The following is a 15,528-nucleotide window of genomic DNA, read 5'->3' as shown; positions in this document are numbered from 1 at the left end:
TGCCTTCTGTCTTTCTCATTCTTTACCTCAGTGCATTTGCTTATTCTCCTCGCCACAATGAGCTGGATCATTCCTCGCTTGTTCCCTTCAGTGGACATGGACCTCCGGAGGGTTTCCATGGCATCCTGGTTTGTCTTGCCCAACAGGGATTCTCCATTCACTGCTATCAGTTGATCATTCACCCGAAGCCTCCCATCCTGGGAAGGAAGCAGGTAAAAATAAATGCCATTAAATAATCTGTGATAAAAGAAGCTGCTTTCCCCTTCGTTAAAAAAATAAAATGAAAACAAAGCAAAAAAGCAAAAAAAAGGGGGGGGGACACTTTAATACTAATGGATTATGCCCAATTGAACACTAGCATAATAATGTGTAAGCAGCCCTTGCAGCCTGTGTCTACTTCAATCATTTATACATTTGTAAATCAAGTCATTATCATAATCTATTTACCAAAATAGCATACTAATTCAAAGGACACAAAGTGATTACTTTCCTGCTTCCACAGACACCCAGAGAGGTTATTTACAACCCAAGACGTGCAAAAGCTCCAGGCTATTAGACAATTGCAGAGAAGAGTAGCACCCCCTCAGCAGACAGCCAGGACATTTTCTCTCCTCTGGGAAACAGAAGTGACCCATGAGAGGGGAGGGGAGAGAAGAGGGAGGGATTAACCTTTCCTGTCAGGCAGGTCTGTGCCAGAACCTGAGCTAAGTCTCTGCAAAGATAATCTTCATTTCACTAGCATGAATATGGGCTGTGAACTCGGAGATCAAAAATGAGGAGCTGAAGATAAGACTTGCATCCCCAAAGGAAACATCACTGAGATTTCACTAGTTGTTTGATCCTGTTTGGGGTATTAGACAAAAAGCCAGAAAATATTTAAGTGTTACAGGGGATCAGAATACACCATCCCAAAACACGCCACTTTGACATAGGGATTATTCTCAGTGGAAGGCAAGTGAGAAATGTCAGACACGGAGAGAACGCTGCGTCCTCCCTGCCTCTGGCTGAACCCAGGGTAGAAGGTCCTCCTTGTGAAGGTGCCGGTTCTCTTCTCTCTAACCTGCAAGTGGAGAACGACCCTCACACCAGAGACAGAGACTTACTGAGATGCGTCTTCAGAAACAAACCTTATAAAAGGAGACTTTTCTTCCATGGGTTTCCTTCAGAGGTTTACCATCCCACAATTGACTGCCCCTGGAAGCCCAAACTGTCTTTCTTTGTCTAATCCCTACTCTACAATTTATCACCATTTGCTAAAATGGTACACAAGCTTCTAAATCTAACTGCTTCCTTAGGTTTTAGGTTTTCACTTCTTCCTGGGGAGCCCCCATACACATAAAATTGGAAATTTTATCATCAGTAAAATTTGTAAACTTTTTCTCCTATTAATCTGTTTTCTGTCGGTTTACTTCACAGGCCACAGAAACGAACATACATAAGGAAGAGGAATGATTTCACCCCAACCATTTAAATGTTTCCAAGGAATGGGGCTATAAATTAAACATTTGTGAGCGCGCACAAGCTTGATAAGACTGACATTGGCTTACCTTCGATGCTGCTCCTCCATTAATAATGGACTTGACGAAGATTCCCAAATCTGCGTGGTTCTCTTTCGACCGGTTACCTTTGACACTGACGCCAAGACCGGCAGATCCTGAATCATTCAGCGGAACTTCAAACGTCAGAAATTCCCGGGTGCCGTCGGGTGTGAGAACGGTATCCTCATCTTCTGCTTTCTAACAGGAAACAAAATTGCACAGCTATATTCCAGTGTTTCTGCTATTTTGAAGGACTGCTAATGAGCAGTTCTTTAATTATAACAGGCACAGTATTTCCACAGAAGTTCCACAACAGGATCCATGATAACAGCGCATACTGTACCCCTTCCAGATGATTCCTGGAGCCAGCTGCTAATATTTTTATGTGACACTTGTTTCAATATTGAAACAAACCTAACTCAGAGTCTGAGAAATTTAGTAGAAAAAATGTAGCAGAAGGACTAAAGACATGTAGACCCTTAGAGTTTTGGTTTGTTTTTGTTTTTCGTGGCGGGTTTTCATCTGTTTATATGTTCTAAACCACAGGAGAAAAACAGAAACAGCAGGAAATCAAAATAAATAAATTTAACTCATTTGTCCCTTTGTTTTTCACTAGGAATTTTCAATGTTATTAATAGCTTAATGTTCATTAGGGTGTATCATTTTATTCTCAAACAACAACAAATACTGATGATACAAAGTCAGCAGAAAAAGGGGTTCATTTTCAGAGAGTTGCTAGAGAGTTTTAACCTTCAACATTTGTGAGACAAAGTAGAGATAAATAACTTTGGAGAAATTTCTTTTTCCACAGTACTGTATGACACACACTACAGCTGGTGGATATTATTCAAGCAATATTGTTTAATTAAGAGTTGTATATGCCGACCTTGATTTCATAATAGTAGACATCCAGTGCATAAGGAGACTGCGACAGAACCCAACACATTTGAGATGCACAAACTTTTGCCCAGCTCCTCCCAAAAAGCAAGGAGCAAGTGAATGCTTCAGATATAACCTGATGAGACGCAGTGTGATGACATGTAAGTATATTGGACACCGGAAGAGGACGTCCTCTGCCTTCTGTAATCCTTGGTAGTGTTCCCAACTCTATGCTGGCCATCTCCAAACAGATGAGGCCCGAATTTTTTATCAAGTTCAGCATTTCCAATCACAAAATAGACATGGGGCACAAGTTCTTTAAATCACAACTAAATGCCTCATCTAGTCTTACAGGTTTTCTTCCTTCTCTTTTCGTACTTTTGGAATATTTCTCCAGCATTATCAAAATACACTTGAAGAATGGTTAAACATCTAACGGTACTTAATGAGATTGGACTATAAGGCATGCTTTGAAGATTGCACTCTTAAGAAATGTTCAGTTACACATGTGTAAGCCCACTGCAGAGCACTGAAACTGTGGGTAGACTTCAGCTTTTTTCTTTGCATCTCAACAGATTTTTTAAAATTTTCTAATAATTATCAAAATTAACATAATAATATAAAATAATTTTTTAAAGGCATTTAGAAAGTTAACATCCAATCTGAGATATCTCAATCAGATGAAATAATTTTTGGAAGTACAGAGTTTATCAGTAAGAGTCTTTTTTTTTAGATTATCATAATATAAGAGGTACGTTATCCAAATCCACAATAATGTGGTTTTTTGTTGTTTCTAACTTACATTCTCTGTGCCATCTGAAAAGATAGCCTCAAAGTCATCAGGACAAGGTATGCTTTAAAAAAAAAACTCTAATATATTAAAAATAGGAAAATCATATAATAATGAATATTTTTAAAAGAACTTGAAAAGATACAGAGGAATAGTATGTTAACTATACAAAGTACCAGAATCAAAATAAAAACTATACCTGTGCATTATAAAAGCCTTCTTACATTTAAAATATTCCCAGCGAATAATTACAGCTCAAATAAAATCAATGGATTGGGGAAAAATAAACATTAAACACTCTATTAAAATACTGACATCATATTTACTATGCGAAAGTATCTTTATATATTTGTTTTGCTCTATAAATTTTATTTTCATCCATATGGTTCAAAACGATTGGAGAGCATAAATAAAAACCTTGCATGAATGAACATAGCTACCTTAATATAAAATGTTTCTGAAGTCTGAAATACAAAATAGTATCAGAACACAATACAGCCCCTCTACTTTAAATTCAGAGGAAACTGAAAGATAAAATTCACTTTGTGAATCAGAACCAGTACTTATATTCCTGGGAAAATTGCATTTGAAAAACCAATACAATGTTGTAAAGTAAAATAAATTAATTAATTAAAAAAAAAAAGACACAGAAACCAAAGACAGTCCCTTACAAGGGCATTTTTAAGTCTCATCATTCAGTACCTTTATCTGCCTCAAATCTGGAAGGTTCTTAATTGTCACTTACTGATATGTAGCTTCAGCTTGACTTCTTAATGTTTACTTCTATTGACATTTCCATAATGTTCTACTAAGACTTAAAATTTTCATTTTTCTTCTACTCGAAAAATCAAGATAAGGAGCTGACTGAATATGTGAACAGAAATTTTAATCAAGTTCAAATCACTTCCTGACATGTTGCCCTGCTCTGAACCTGTTTTAAAGGAGACTGTATTCTCCATGGAAAAGTTTCATTTCTTATGAAAACTGCAGGATGGAAGTAATACTCTTTTCCAGCTTTCTTATCGAGTCTTAAGTCATTATTGTCATTAAAAACATTTAAGTGAGAGATTGTACTTTTCATTTGATACAGTATTATTAATCCATTTCGCTCTTGACATAAGACTGAAATTAACGCCAGCTTTGAGAACTTAATTCTCCGGCAGCAAAATGTTTTTAAAAAATTTGCTCTTCAAAAACTATTTCAAAGTCTACTTTATGGAGAATTTTTCCAAAAATCTTACTAGTATGGGGATCTCTTCATTCTGATACAAGGAGAAGCTAATTTTCTATCATCTTCAATTGTTACTCCATCCAGATTCTGTACTGTATCAACTGTTTCTTGAGTCAAGTTTTTCCTAAAGAAACACAATAAATATTTTGCTTCCCTTTAATTTGCTCCTTAAGCCATTTGGACATGCATGTCACTCAAATACACATCATGTCCCTCAAATACACATCATGTCCCTCATATGCATACATGTGATTTTTTTCCATCCATACAATCTGGCATATTTTCCCTTAGCCATTACTCCATAGGCATTTTTGCCTTCAAATGTCCAAAAAAAAAGAGCATTTTTGCTAAGCATATTAGAAACAGAAAACTTAAAGCATAGGCAGTATGAAGACTATTTATTTTCCCACTAATCCTCAGATGGCAGAAAAGATGCACACATATGTGCAGCGAGACAGAAAAAGAGCCACAAGTGATCTGCACTAAAGCCTACTGCCCCAAACAACAGTCCCAATAGCTGAGGGGACAGAGCTGGCCCACAGGCCACTCTGAGCCTGCAGTTAATCTGCAAACTTGGTAGCAAGGAAGTAGAAGTTGATTATATTATGTGGCCAAAACATGATCATTGGGCAGGGATTAGCAATGGGATGGGGAAGATAGGTAGGGCTGAAAACTTTATGATGGATCTTACAAAATAAGTACAGCATCATATTCTCATGCCTAACTTGAGTTTTCATTCAAGTTAAAGACAGAATACACTAACACAACATCTAGAGTTTAAATAATATGCAAGTATAGCAGACAAATAATAATAACCATTTACAGTTTTAATCAAGAGCAGGATTTTTTTAAGTAAGAGATGGTACTGTGTTTATATTTTTTGCATAAAGGAATAACCCTACAGTTTAAGCTATAGATTTTATTTTATCCCATATGCAAGATGAATGTTTATGCATGATATTTGTGCTGATATTTTAAGGTTAATTACTCTTATTAGCAAAGTTAAAATGTCACATCTGGTTTTATGTGCTCTTTTCTAATTCAAACAGTAGATCTAAAATAAATAACATTTAAAAAATTTTTTAATGTTTTGCTTGATGCTACAAATACTGAGGAGGGGGAAAAAAAGGTTTTTTTTTTTTTACAGTTGTTACATTACAGTTGTTAATCTGTAATGTGAAGCAAGAAAAATCATTTCTCAAACAAATCCCACAAACCCAAATTGAGGGACATTTTCAAAGTAATTTGCTCTTCAAAAATGAAAACCAAAGATAAACGGAAGAAATGCTCTGGATTAAGAAAGACTAAAGAGACATGACAACTAGATGCCAGGGGTGATTGGACAGTGGAAACTGGACCAGAATTTGATGCATATGTATTCATTCGTTTGTTCACATCTGCACACCATGAAGAACACTAACTGAGACAACAGGATACAACCCTGTTAAGTCAATGTTGACTTCATGGCTTTGATGACTATAACCTGGTTACATGCGAAAATGTCACTCTTTAGGATACACACACTGAAAGGTTTACAGATGAAGGGGAATTATGTCTACAATTTATCTCAATTCTGAAAAAAATCATATAGTGGAAAGGAAAGATGGAGATATTAGAGGGAGAGAGAGGGAAGAATGGAATAAAATTACATGTCAAATGTGGTTAAATATTAACAAAAAGACAAATATACTGGAGCTCCTCAGGCTATTCTCGAAACTTTTCTGAAAGAATGATGTTTCAGAATAAAAATTACACATAGTAATTAATACAGAATAGTATTGCTATATCTAAAACAGTCCTTATTTTTAATACAGACATTACTATCAATATAATCTTTAAAATGACATGAGTTCAATAGCAAAAACAAAACACAGAATAAATTTTAAAAATAATTTTTATCACTCTACCATTAAAGGATGACAATAAAAAATAACTAAGATATATTTCCCAAGGGAAAATACACCAAACATTAGGAAACCTTTAACTTACTTTAGTGAAAGTAAGGAATTTCAAATGAATCCCCTAAAAATGGATACAGATTTATTACACAAAATCATTACTATTTTTGTAAGATCATGAAAATATCATTCTATCCCAATCTTGGAATGAGATTGTTTTAAAGTAAGTTTGAATCATTTGAATTGAAAAATTTTTCACTGAATCATGACTTTAAGCTTGAGTACTTAAAGCACTAGAAATACCACATATTTTACAAAATTCTTTGTGATAACAGCAGCATTTGATGGTTAAAGCCAAACTATAATGATTAGTTTAACATATGATTACTTTAACATATGATTAGGTTAACATATGATTAATGTGTGATAGCAGAGATCTTCAACAAAAACTCAAATTAGAGAATTTTGTATTCTTCCATCAGTGTTAGCCAGGAGAGCCCATGTTTGATGATCAGAAATGTTTGATGATCAGTTTATCCCAAAGAATTTATACAAGGCTTTGAATGAAGAAGTACCAACCCATAATTCAACCCCCCATTAGGTTCGCTATGTGTTTTGTCTTACTTTGGACTATTTTCTCCCCAGCTTTCTTGAGATATATTTGACATATAACACTGTGTAAGTTTAGGATGTACAAAATGTTCATTAGGTACATTTATATATTGCAAAACAATCAACACTATAGTTTAGCTAACACACCTCCATCACCTCACAAAACTACATTTTTTTGTGGTGAGAACATTTAAGATCTACTGTCTTAGCAATTTTTGAGTATACAACACAGTATTATTAGCTATAATCACCATGCTCTACATTAGACCTCCAGAATTTACTCATCCGATAACTAGTAGAAGTTTATACTCTTTGACCATTATCTCCTTTCCCTCACTCTCCTGATCCTCCAGTCCACCATTCTTATCTCTGTCAGTGTGCAGGTCTTTCATCCCCTTGGTTAAATTTATTCCTAAGTATTTTCGGGGGGCGGGGGGGGGGGGGGCGGGGGGGGGTATCCTATTATAAATGGGATCGTTTTCTTACTTTACATGGTAGGCTCTACTTGATCTACCACAACCATTACATTAATAAGCCTAGGGCCAGACTTAGACTGATTAGCTCATTAATTTTCCAGATCAAGATTATAAACTATCAGTTAGTTTATCCCCAAATTTCCTCAGTGTATCCTTGCAGCTTCTACAGGGAGATTCCCCTGGCTCTGCCAGGGATCCCAAGTGGAGATTCCATGCATGTTAAATTTTTGACCTTTAAGCATGTTTCATATCTTATCTATATGCTCTAGCATCATCTCTAAAAACTATTATTTTCTAAAGCCCTACTTAAATCCAGTAGCTCTGAATTTGTTTTACATACAATGATATTCTTACATGGATCTTAGAAAGAGCTCTTGGGGCCTTCCTAAGCAGTTTTGCACTGTCCTTTGAAGCCCAAGGAAGAAATTGGCACTTTGGTAAATTAAGGCCTGATAACCTGTAGGTAACCTCACTACTTCATTGTGATGCTTAATTTTGTATCCACTTGGAAGGTGTTTTGTGATAAGATTAACATTTAAATTTATGAATCTGAATAAAACAGATTACCGTCCATATCATCCAATCAGTCAAAGAAGAACAGAAAGACGGGCCTGCCTGAGTAAGGGGGATTCTCAAGCAGACTGTCTCTGGACTTCATCCATGCTGTGGACTCTCCTAGCTCTCTGCTGGCCCACACTGCAGACTCAGGCTTCCCAGCCTTCATAATCACACAAACCAATTCCTTATAATGAGTCTCTCTGTAACTATCTACACATCCCGCTGGTCCTGTTTCTCTGGATGTATATGTATTATCTTGTCCAACCTGGATGAGCACAAAAATAAACTATCAAGTGAATAAACTTTCCAAAGGCAAGGAGTTTGTTCAAGTCATGGAATAAGTGACCTTGAGCCTATTCTAAATAATTGAGCTTTTCGTCCAATTTTGAATGGATAACCTAAAACTCAGTAGGGTTTCTAGCTACACACTCTTGCTAATTAAAACAAAATTTAGAAGATGTACAAGAAACCCAAGTCTCAGGTATTTAAAAGGTCAATCAGCCATTGGTACAGCTTGGCTCATCTACCTAAATGACCTTTTTTACAATTTCTAAGACTTAATCAGTTCTGGGAGTCATTGTGATCAACTAATTGGGCTTTAGGGCATTCCATTCTCAAGGTGCTTACAATCACCTGAAAGTTTAACAAATATAATGTCAGAGAACTTCACTATGTGAATGAATTTAAGACTTGCCACCAAAAGGTAGAGAGAGACCCTGAAAGCCAATTTTTAAACTGAAATTTTAACATAAAACCTTTAACAGCCCAAAATGGTTTTGCCTGTCAAAAGTAGAAAGAGAGACCCAGGTGTGAGACAACCAAACAAAGAACAATAAACTGAAAAGAAAACATTTAGACCAAAAAGAAAAAAACAAATTTACCTTTTTTTACCTAGCTTGGAAAACCCTTGTCAGAAACAATCTCCATTTGCAATCTCAAGTCAGATTCACATACACACATACCATCTCTTGTTCAGGTGCCTGAATTGGCATTTGCTCTGGCATGCTATCATGACCACAAAAGAGGCACAGAATAGAGGGCACCTGGACATTCTCCATGGAATACCACCTTTAAAGCCAAAGCTGCTTCTTCCCAGTGGTGATCAAAAACTTCAGAGCTAATCCTCAATTTCCTCACCAGGACTGATTACATGTTTCTAAAGAACACGCTTATCTTTACTGCTTATGGCATCATTCTCCATCTCAGATCATCTTAGGCATTAACAGATATAGTTTATTTGTGATGCCATTCACTTTTCCAAGAAAGTTCTATGACATTAAGATTCCAAACACCAAACAGTGGTTCTTCACCTAAGAAACACACTGCAAAATACTTCCCACTTTTAATATCTATCTTGCAACTCTTTCATGGTGCAGTTACTGCTATACAAGTTTTTTAATACATATAAACAAACCCATCAATCTGCTCTTTTAGGACATTTTGACTTTGTCATGCCAGGACAACCATTCACTAGCCAAATTTAACACAGAAATTTTTCACATATTTCCTCAATTCTTTTTGGTATGTTTTTAGATTTAATTTCATAATCAATTGAGATTTATTTTTTTATAGTGAATAAAAAGGTGACTTTTTTAAGTGAATAAAAAAAGTGACTTTTTTAAGTCAATGGCTAATTGTTCTAAATACTAAATAAACCACTCTTTACCACTATTTTGAAATGCCTCCTTTAACAAACATGTGCACACATGTAAACACTGGGACCGCTTCCATCATCAATGTGTTTAAATTATCTACTTGTCTGTTCCTACAACAACATCATGCTATTTCAAGTGCTTAGCTTTATAGTACATTTTGCTAGCATTGTTGTTTGTTAAAATAGGAAATAAAAAAGACATTCTTAAGCCCTACTTGATTCTTTAGAATTAATCTGTGTCTGATTTTCCCTCAAACTACCCCAGCCACAACCACACACACACACACACACACACACACACACACACACACCCCACTGTGATTTCGATTAACTATCACAGACCTATTGATTTAATGGATAAAAAATGGAGCCTATGAATTTCCTACAACCTATACTTATAAACATGTGATATTCTCCAGGTTGTTTCCTGACTTTTCTCTAAGGTCTGATTATTCATACATTTTTTGTAACGATGGAATATTTGAAAATGATATTTTGCTTGTTTATTAGGTTCAAAGCTGTCTGGCTATGAATGTGTCAATGAAAATTAAATTATGTTATACTATATTTTAATATTGTTAATATGTCATTCAGATTCATCATATTCTTATATTATTTGTCTAACATGCCAAATTTGGAAAAATACATACTAGCATTACCCACTGTAGACATGGTTTTGCAAATTTCCATTTTCTTCACAAGGGTTTGAGAATGACATGTTTTTGTGCTGTGATGTTTAATGTATAAAATATCCTGTCTGTTAGATTTTCTACTGGATGATATCATGTGTCAACATAAAATACCCTCTCTCTTTTTCCCCATGTAGTGCATCCACATACACAAAAAGATAAGCTTAGAAACTATTTTGGCAATTCGTTCTCTTTCATTATGTTAGTACTGCCTGCTTATTCTTTTATTTTCAGCCTGTATTAAGATTTGTCTTCTAAACACCTATTTTTGCATTTTAATCAAAGCTGTGAAAACTTACTTCTGTTAGGGGAATTTTTAGTCCCATATAAAATGTCATAATAACTGATAATAAATTTAAAAAATTATTAAATATGTTATTATGACAATATGTTTAGTCTAACTGCTGACATATTTTAGTTTTCCTATTTATGACACATTTTTATGCCTTATAGTCCTCCCTATTTTTTTTACTTGGGCTTTCTTTTTTCTTTTTTTCATTTTTGTAGCCAGTTATAATATAGCACTTCACAACTCATAAAATACTTTCCATATATAGATGTATGTGTCATATATATGTGTGTGTGGGTGTGTGTATATGAAATTATAAAACTCAGCAATTTTAGTCTCTCTTATTACGCAGGTGAATAAGAGAGTCTTTAACGTCTGTATTTTAGCCCTGTCTGATCAAAAATAATCATGAAATAGTCTTCATTTGGGGTAGTAGCAATAAGTCACTTAAGGCAAGACCAGTTTAGGATTTAATAAATTTATGTAGGATCTATTATGAGCCAGGAAAAGAGAGGACAAGTAACTTCATAATTAATTAGTAAGAAGTTAGTTCAATTTATCTTTCCAACATCTCTGCATCCTGCAAAAGACAAAGCTCTTACCGTTTCTTTTGGAATCTGCATCTGGCTTGGCTCTGCATTCTAGAAGAATTGAAGAAAAACATAAATACAGACTGACCAAAGCCACCTTCAACACACAGGGAGACAAAGCTTTACTTTCAAGGCAAAATTGTTTTTTCTTAAAATCAACAAAATATATAGAGGGTGATCAATTATGGTTGATATATTACTCTGCCTTGCAAAGTTTCATTGATATGGTTATGTTATCTTGTGTGTGTGTGCGCACGCTGCAGGGAGTGGTTCTTTAAAAATTTTTCTCTAGATGTAAATTTTTAGTTGCTCATTTGGAGTACAACATGAATTTATTACTGGGAGGAAAACAAATCCCACAAAACTGCTTCTCTATTCCTGGCACTGTTTCTAATTTTGTTTTCTAATTTTCCTAACTAAGTCTAAATTATAAAGTATATTGTAATTTGATAGCTAGGCCAAATAATAACAGTCTGAACCACAGTCTGAACCACAAGCATTATACTTTATAATATTACACAGGTTATAAATGTGATATGGTTTTCATGTACTATAGAGTTGCTTTAATTAATATAGTTATATGGTTAACTTACTAAAAAGGTACCTATTGATAAATTTTGCTTTAGTCATAGAATTTAAATATAAACACCCCAAAGAAAGGAAAAGTGTTCTGTTAACTGGATTGAAAGATCATTTTAAACACCACCCCCCACCTTTAAGTTTTCAGAATTTTCTTTTTTAAATCTTGTATAGCAGCTGCAATGTGAATAATAAACTGACGGCCTACTGGCTCACTCCTTAATGAAAAGCTCACAAGCAATAAATTAAATAACCAAGAGAAAAAAAGAAGGCAGCAGAAGGGGAAAACAGAAGCCTGGAAGATCAAACTTGGGCCAGGAGAACCTGATTAACCTTAAGCTGGTCTATGCTGGCAGGAACTCAGGAAAGGCGGTAAGAGCAGCAGTTAAGCTTTGGCAACCTAATAATGCCAACTATCACCCAGGCTCAGATACACTGAGGAAGGACTAAAGCTTCATTGCATAGAAAGTTCAGTCTTTTTTTTTTTTTTAAGTGCTCATTTACAATTTAATAGAGACAACTCCAGATTTAGGATCAGGTGGCATTTCAAGCACAAAATTGGATAACAGTGGGGGGAAATGGAAAACTGAATTTAAATTGAGAAATAATGCATTAAACATTTTTAAACAGAAATAAAGAAGTTTTTGTCATTTCTTAACATCTATTTAAAACACAAGTGTTCAGTTTTTAGCCCTATCACAATCTGAAATTTCCATGAAATCACAGTAAATTGTCAATGTGTGTGTCACCAAGGGATGAGATATTCCCATGACTAAAATTTATTTGTTTTATAATAAAGGAGAATTTTTACTAACCATGACACATCTATATTTGAAGGATTAGCCTAAGAGAATTAGGGTAATCAGAAGAATTTTGAAACTGCATCCCTAAAACCTACCCACTCTAGTATATATGGATTAATTATTATTTAGATAAAGTTAAAAGCTATCTGAAAGACAGGTCAAATGTCCTAAAATGACCCAAGAGGAATATCTTTTGAAATATATCAAATACCACTTGTTTTTGAAGTAAACTGATTTTCCTACTACATCAAAACAAAAAAATGAAGGTGATTACTTATATTACCAAGAACCATGTCAATTTAATATACATATTTCACTCACACCAATACTACATAAATACCAGTATCTAATATTTAGATACACTGACATATGTATAAAAAGTGAAATAAATAGTTTGCAAACAAATCCCTTTTCATTTATGTCATTCCAAATAATGTCTATATCAGGAATTAATGGCCCCAGGGCTTCTTGCATCTTAGGTCTTTTTACTTTCAGTAAGACTATTTAATTAAGGCCCTCTTTTTCATACAGCAGTAAGCAAGCATCTTTATTTGGCTTAGCTACATGTACCATGAAAACTTGAAATATGAAAATTTGTCATATGTAGTGGAGAATATGGCAAGCTTTCAACAACAGCCTTTGAAGTGACAGTTATGGAATAATCGACATCTCTGTATTCAATCAGTCCATCTAAAAGTGTTCAGTAATAAACATTTGCTGTCCTAGAAAATATTCCTGCAATTTGATTTTCAAATATTCCTGCATGCAACATTGTGGATATTTATTTCCAAAACGGAGGAAATGTGAGGAAAGAAAGCTTATATTATGTTAAGGCTGAAAGATATATAAAATATAGAAATGGCTTGGAAAATGTTTTAATAAACATTGGCTAGCAGGTAGCTAGCCCAGATCACTGACTCATGTGTGTCAGAAACCATTCATCTGCTCTGAAGTTACACACCAGTTCCCTTGGGTGGAAGGCATCTTCTTGGCGAAAGACCAGAAGGCTCACAGTCCCTTCCATCTTGGTGCTTCTCAACAAGGAAACAACTTCCTCCTGGGATTTGCCTGCTAGATCGACTCCATTAACCTAAAACAAACAAAAAGTTTTCAGCGACGATACCATGCAAACAGATTAACAGGAGATGTGAGACACATTCTAGAACTGATCATGTCTGCCATGGAACAAGACTCATTGCACGGTACATTCTGCCCTGATCTGGTTAACCACCAGGCTGCTAGGGCTAATAATGAAAGGCATACCAGTTATCTTGAAGCAAGGCAGGAAACAGTCACTCTTTCAGATCTCATCAATAAATCAAAAGCACAGCCACCAGCACATTAACAAGTAACCAGAGACACAAATATATCTACAATGCCACATTGGCACAAAACTTCCTATTTTTGAACTGAGATTCCATGATGCCCTTGTTCATCACAGATTTTCTTATATCAAAATTTAAAAGTGCCACCCTTACAGGGGTAGTAAAACACACTAAAAATATTTTGGTAAAAGCATCTTAGCTTTCATTGAAATGTTACTGAAAATTATGACAATAACTTTTTATCACTAAATAGCAAACACAGAAGAAGAATCTCTATAAAATAATATTTTTGGAGGGCCAGCAGTATTTCATTTCAAGATTTTTCAATGTTTTAAGAGAATTCTACCAGGAAAAAAAAAGACAGAGATAGACTTTAAACAACCACATCCTGGGGAATCTCATCATTGTTGTAGAAAGTATAATAACATTATCAGCAACATGACATAGCTAACAGAAATGAGAATGGAAATTTCTTTTAAAAAGTCCTATAATACTCTCTTTAGACAGAAATAACATTGAGTTAAGGCAATTAAGTGTATCACTTAAATAGTAACATCAAAACTTTCCTGTAGTTAAAATATGTTTTGGAACCTTTTGGTAGTAACAGGTTTAAAGCAAGCAAAAATTTTCTAGATCATTTTAAAAAATTAATCACATGATACTTGTTTTAAATGTACAGGCTTGAAAATATCGATACTCAGAAAACTTTTTGCCCACGGACATGCTGATATTCTGTAGATATAACTATGGATACTAGATAATTAAGTTAAAATATGCTTGACAGCTAGAGAAAAGAAAGCGCAATTCTGAAGAGGTACAGGTCGCAGGCCCTTCCATTCCTCAAAAGGTAGAGCAAAAGCCTCCATAATGTGTCACAAGTAAACCGATTACATGATGAAAGGGAGACACAAAAATAAAGTGATTACCTTCAGCAAGGAAGAAGGCGGGGGGCCATGCAGGGAGAGGCAGGGAAGAGGGAGACAGGGACACAGACTGTTTTTTTTTATTTAGGGGCAAAAAATAATCAGGCTCATGTCCCAGATGAGACACTTCCTAAATGACACAAGCTACAACTACAAATGGGGACTAATACCCACCCTCACTCACAGCCTGAGGACGAGAGCCTCTTTCAGGAAACAATACCAGAAACACAATTTTTACTCAAACCTTTCTTTTCATTGGGCTTCTATCTGTATCCCTTTAAAATGTAGTGTCATGCTAACAGACAAAGAGGAAAGAGGAAGATTGAAGGAATCTAGGCCTAAAATGTATATGCGGGAAAAAATCTGGAAACTATTCCTTGGTTTCATACTTTTCAAAAAATCTTTAGGAGGAGAGCTAGAGCTGGAGAGATTCAAGTTACATATGAGACTACAAGTTAAGAAAAAAGGACAACATCATAAACATTTACCTTAATATTAGTATATTTTTAAAGTACAGTTGATTTATAGCATTGTATTAATTTCTGATATACAGCAAAGTGAGTTAGTTATACACATATATATATTCTTTTTTAAAATAACCTTTTCCAACTCCATGGTCCCCATGCAGAAGGCACAGGTTCAATCCCTGGTTGGGGAACTAAGATCCCACATGTGCACAGTGCAGCCAAGAAAA

At 35.0% G+C, this 15,528-nt stretch overlaps 1 protein-coding gene across 20 annotated transcripts in view; it reads right to left on the bottom strand.

Moving 5' to 3' along the window:
- The window catches only part of PARD3 (par-3 family cell polarity regulator), a 556,192-nt gene that overhangs the window by 218,813 nt on the left and 321,851 nt on the right, over window positions 1–15,528 (bottom strand). For 13 of the 20 annotated variants that reach the window (XM_043885073.1, XM_043885063.1, XM_043885076.1 and 10 more), the window contains 4 exons: window positions 13,548–13,676; window positions 11,217–11,255; window positions 1,548–1,736; window positions 27–197 (listed from right to left, as the gene is read on the bottom strand). In XM_043885073.1, the coding sequence (XP_043741008.1) occupies window positions 27–197; window positions 1,548–1,736; window positions 11,217–11,255; window positions 13,548–13,676 (528 nt within the window). The remainder of the gene's footprint in view (window positions 1–26; window positions 198–1,547; window positions 1,737–11,216; window positions 11,256–13,547; window positions 13,677–15,528) is intronic. The other 7 variants (XM_043885065.1, XM_043885079.1, XM_043885081.1 and 4 more) reach the window with 1 other exon arrangement.

This window comes from Cervus elaphus, chromosome 23 (genome assembly GCF_910594005.1).
Source record: "Cervus elaphus chromosome 23, mCerEla1.1, whole genome shotgun sequence".
Classification (NCBI taxonomy): domain Eukaryota; kingdom Metazoa; phylum Chordata; class Mammalia; order Artiodactyla; family Cervidae; genus Cervus; species Cervus elaphus.
This window is presented reverse-complemented; position numbering and strand designations above follow the sequence as displayed.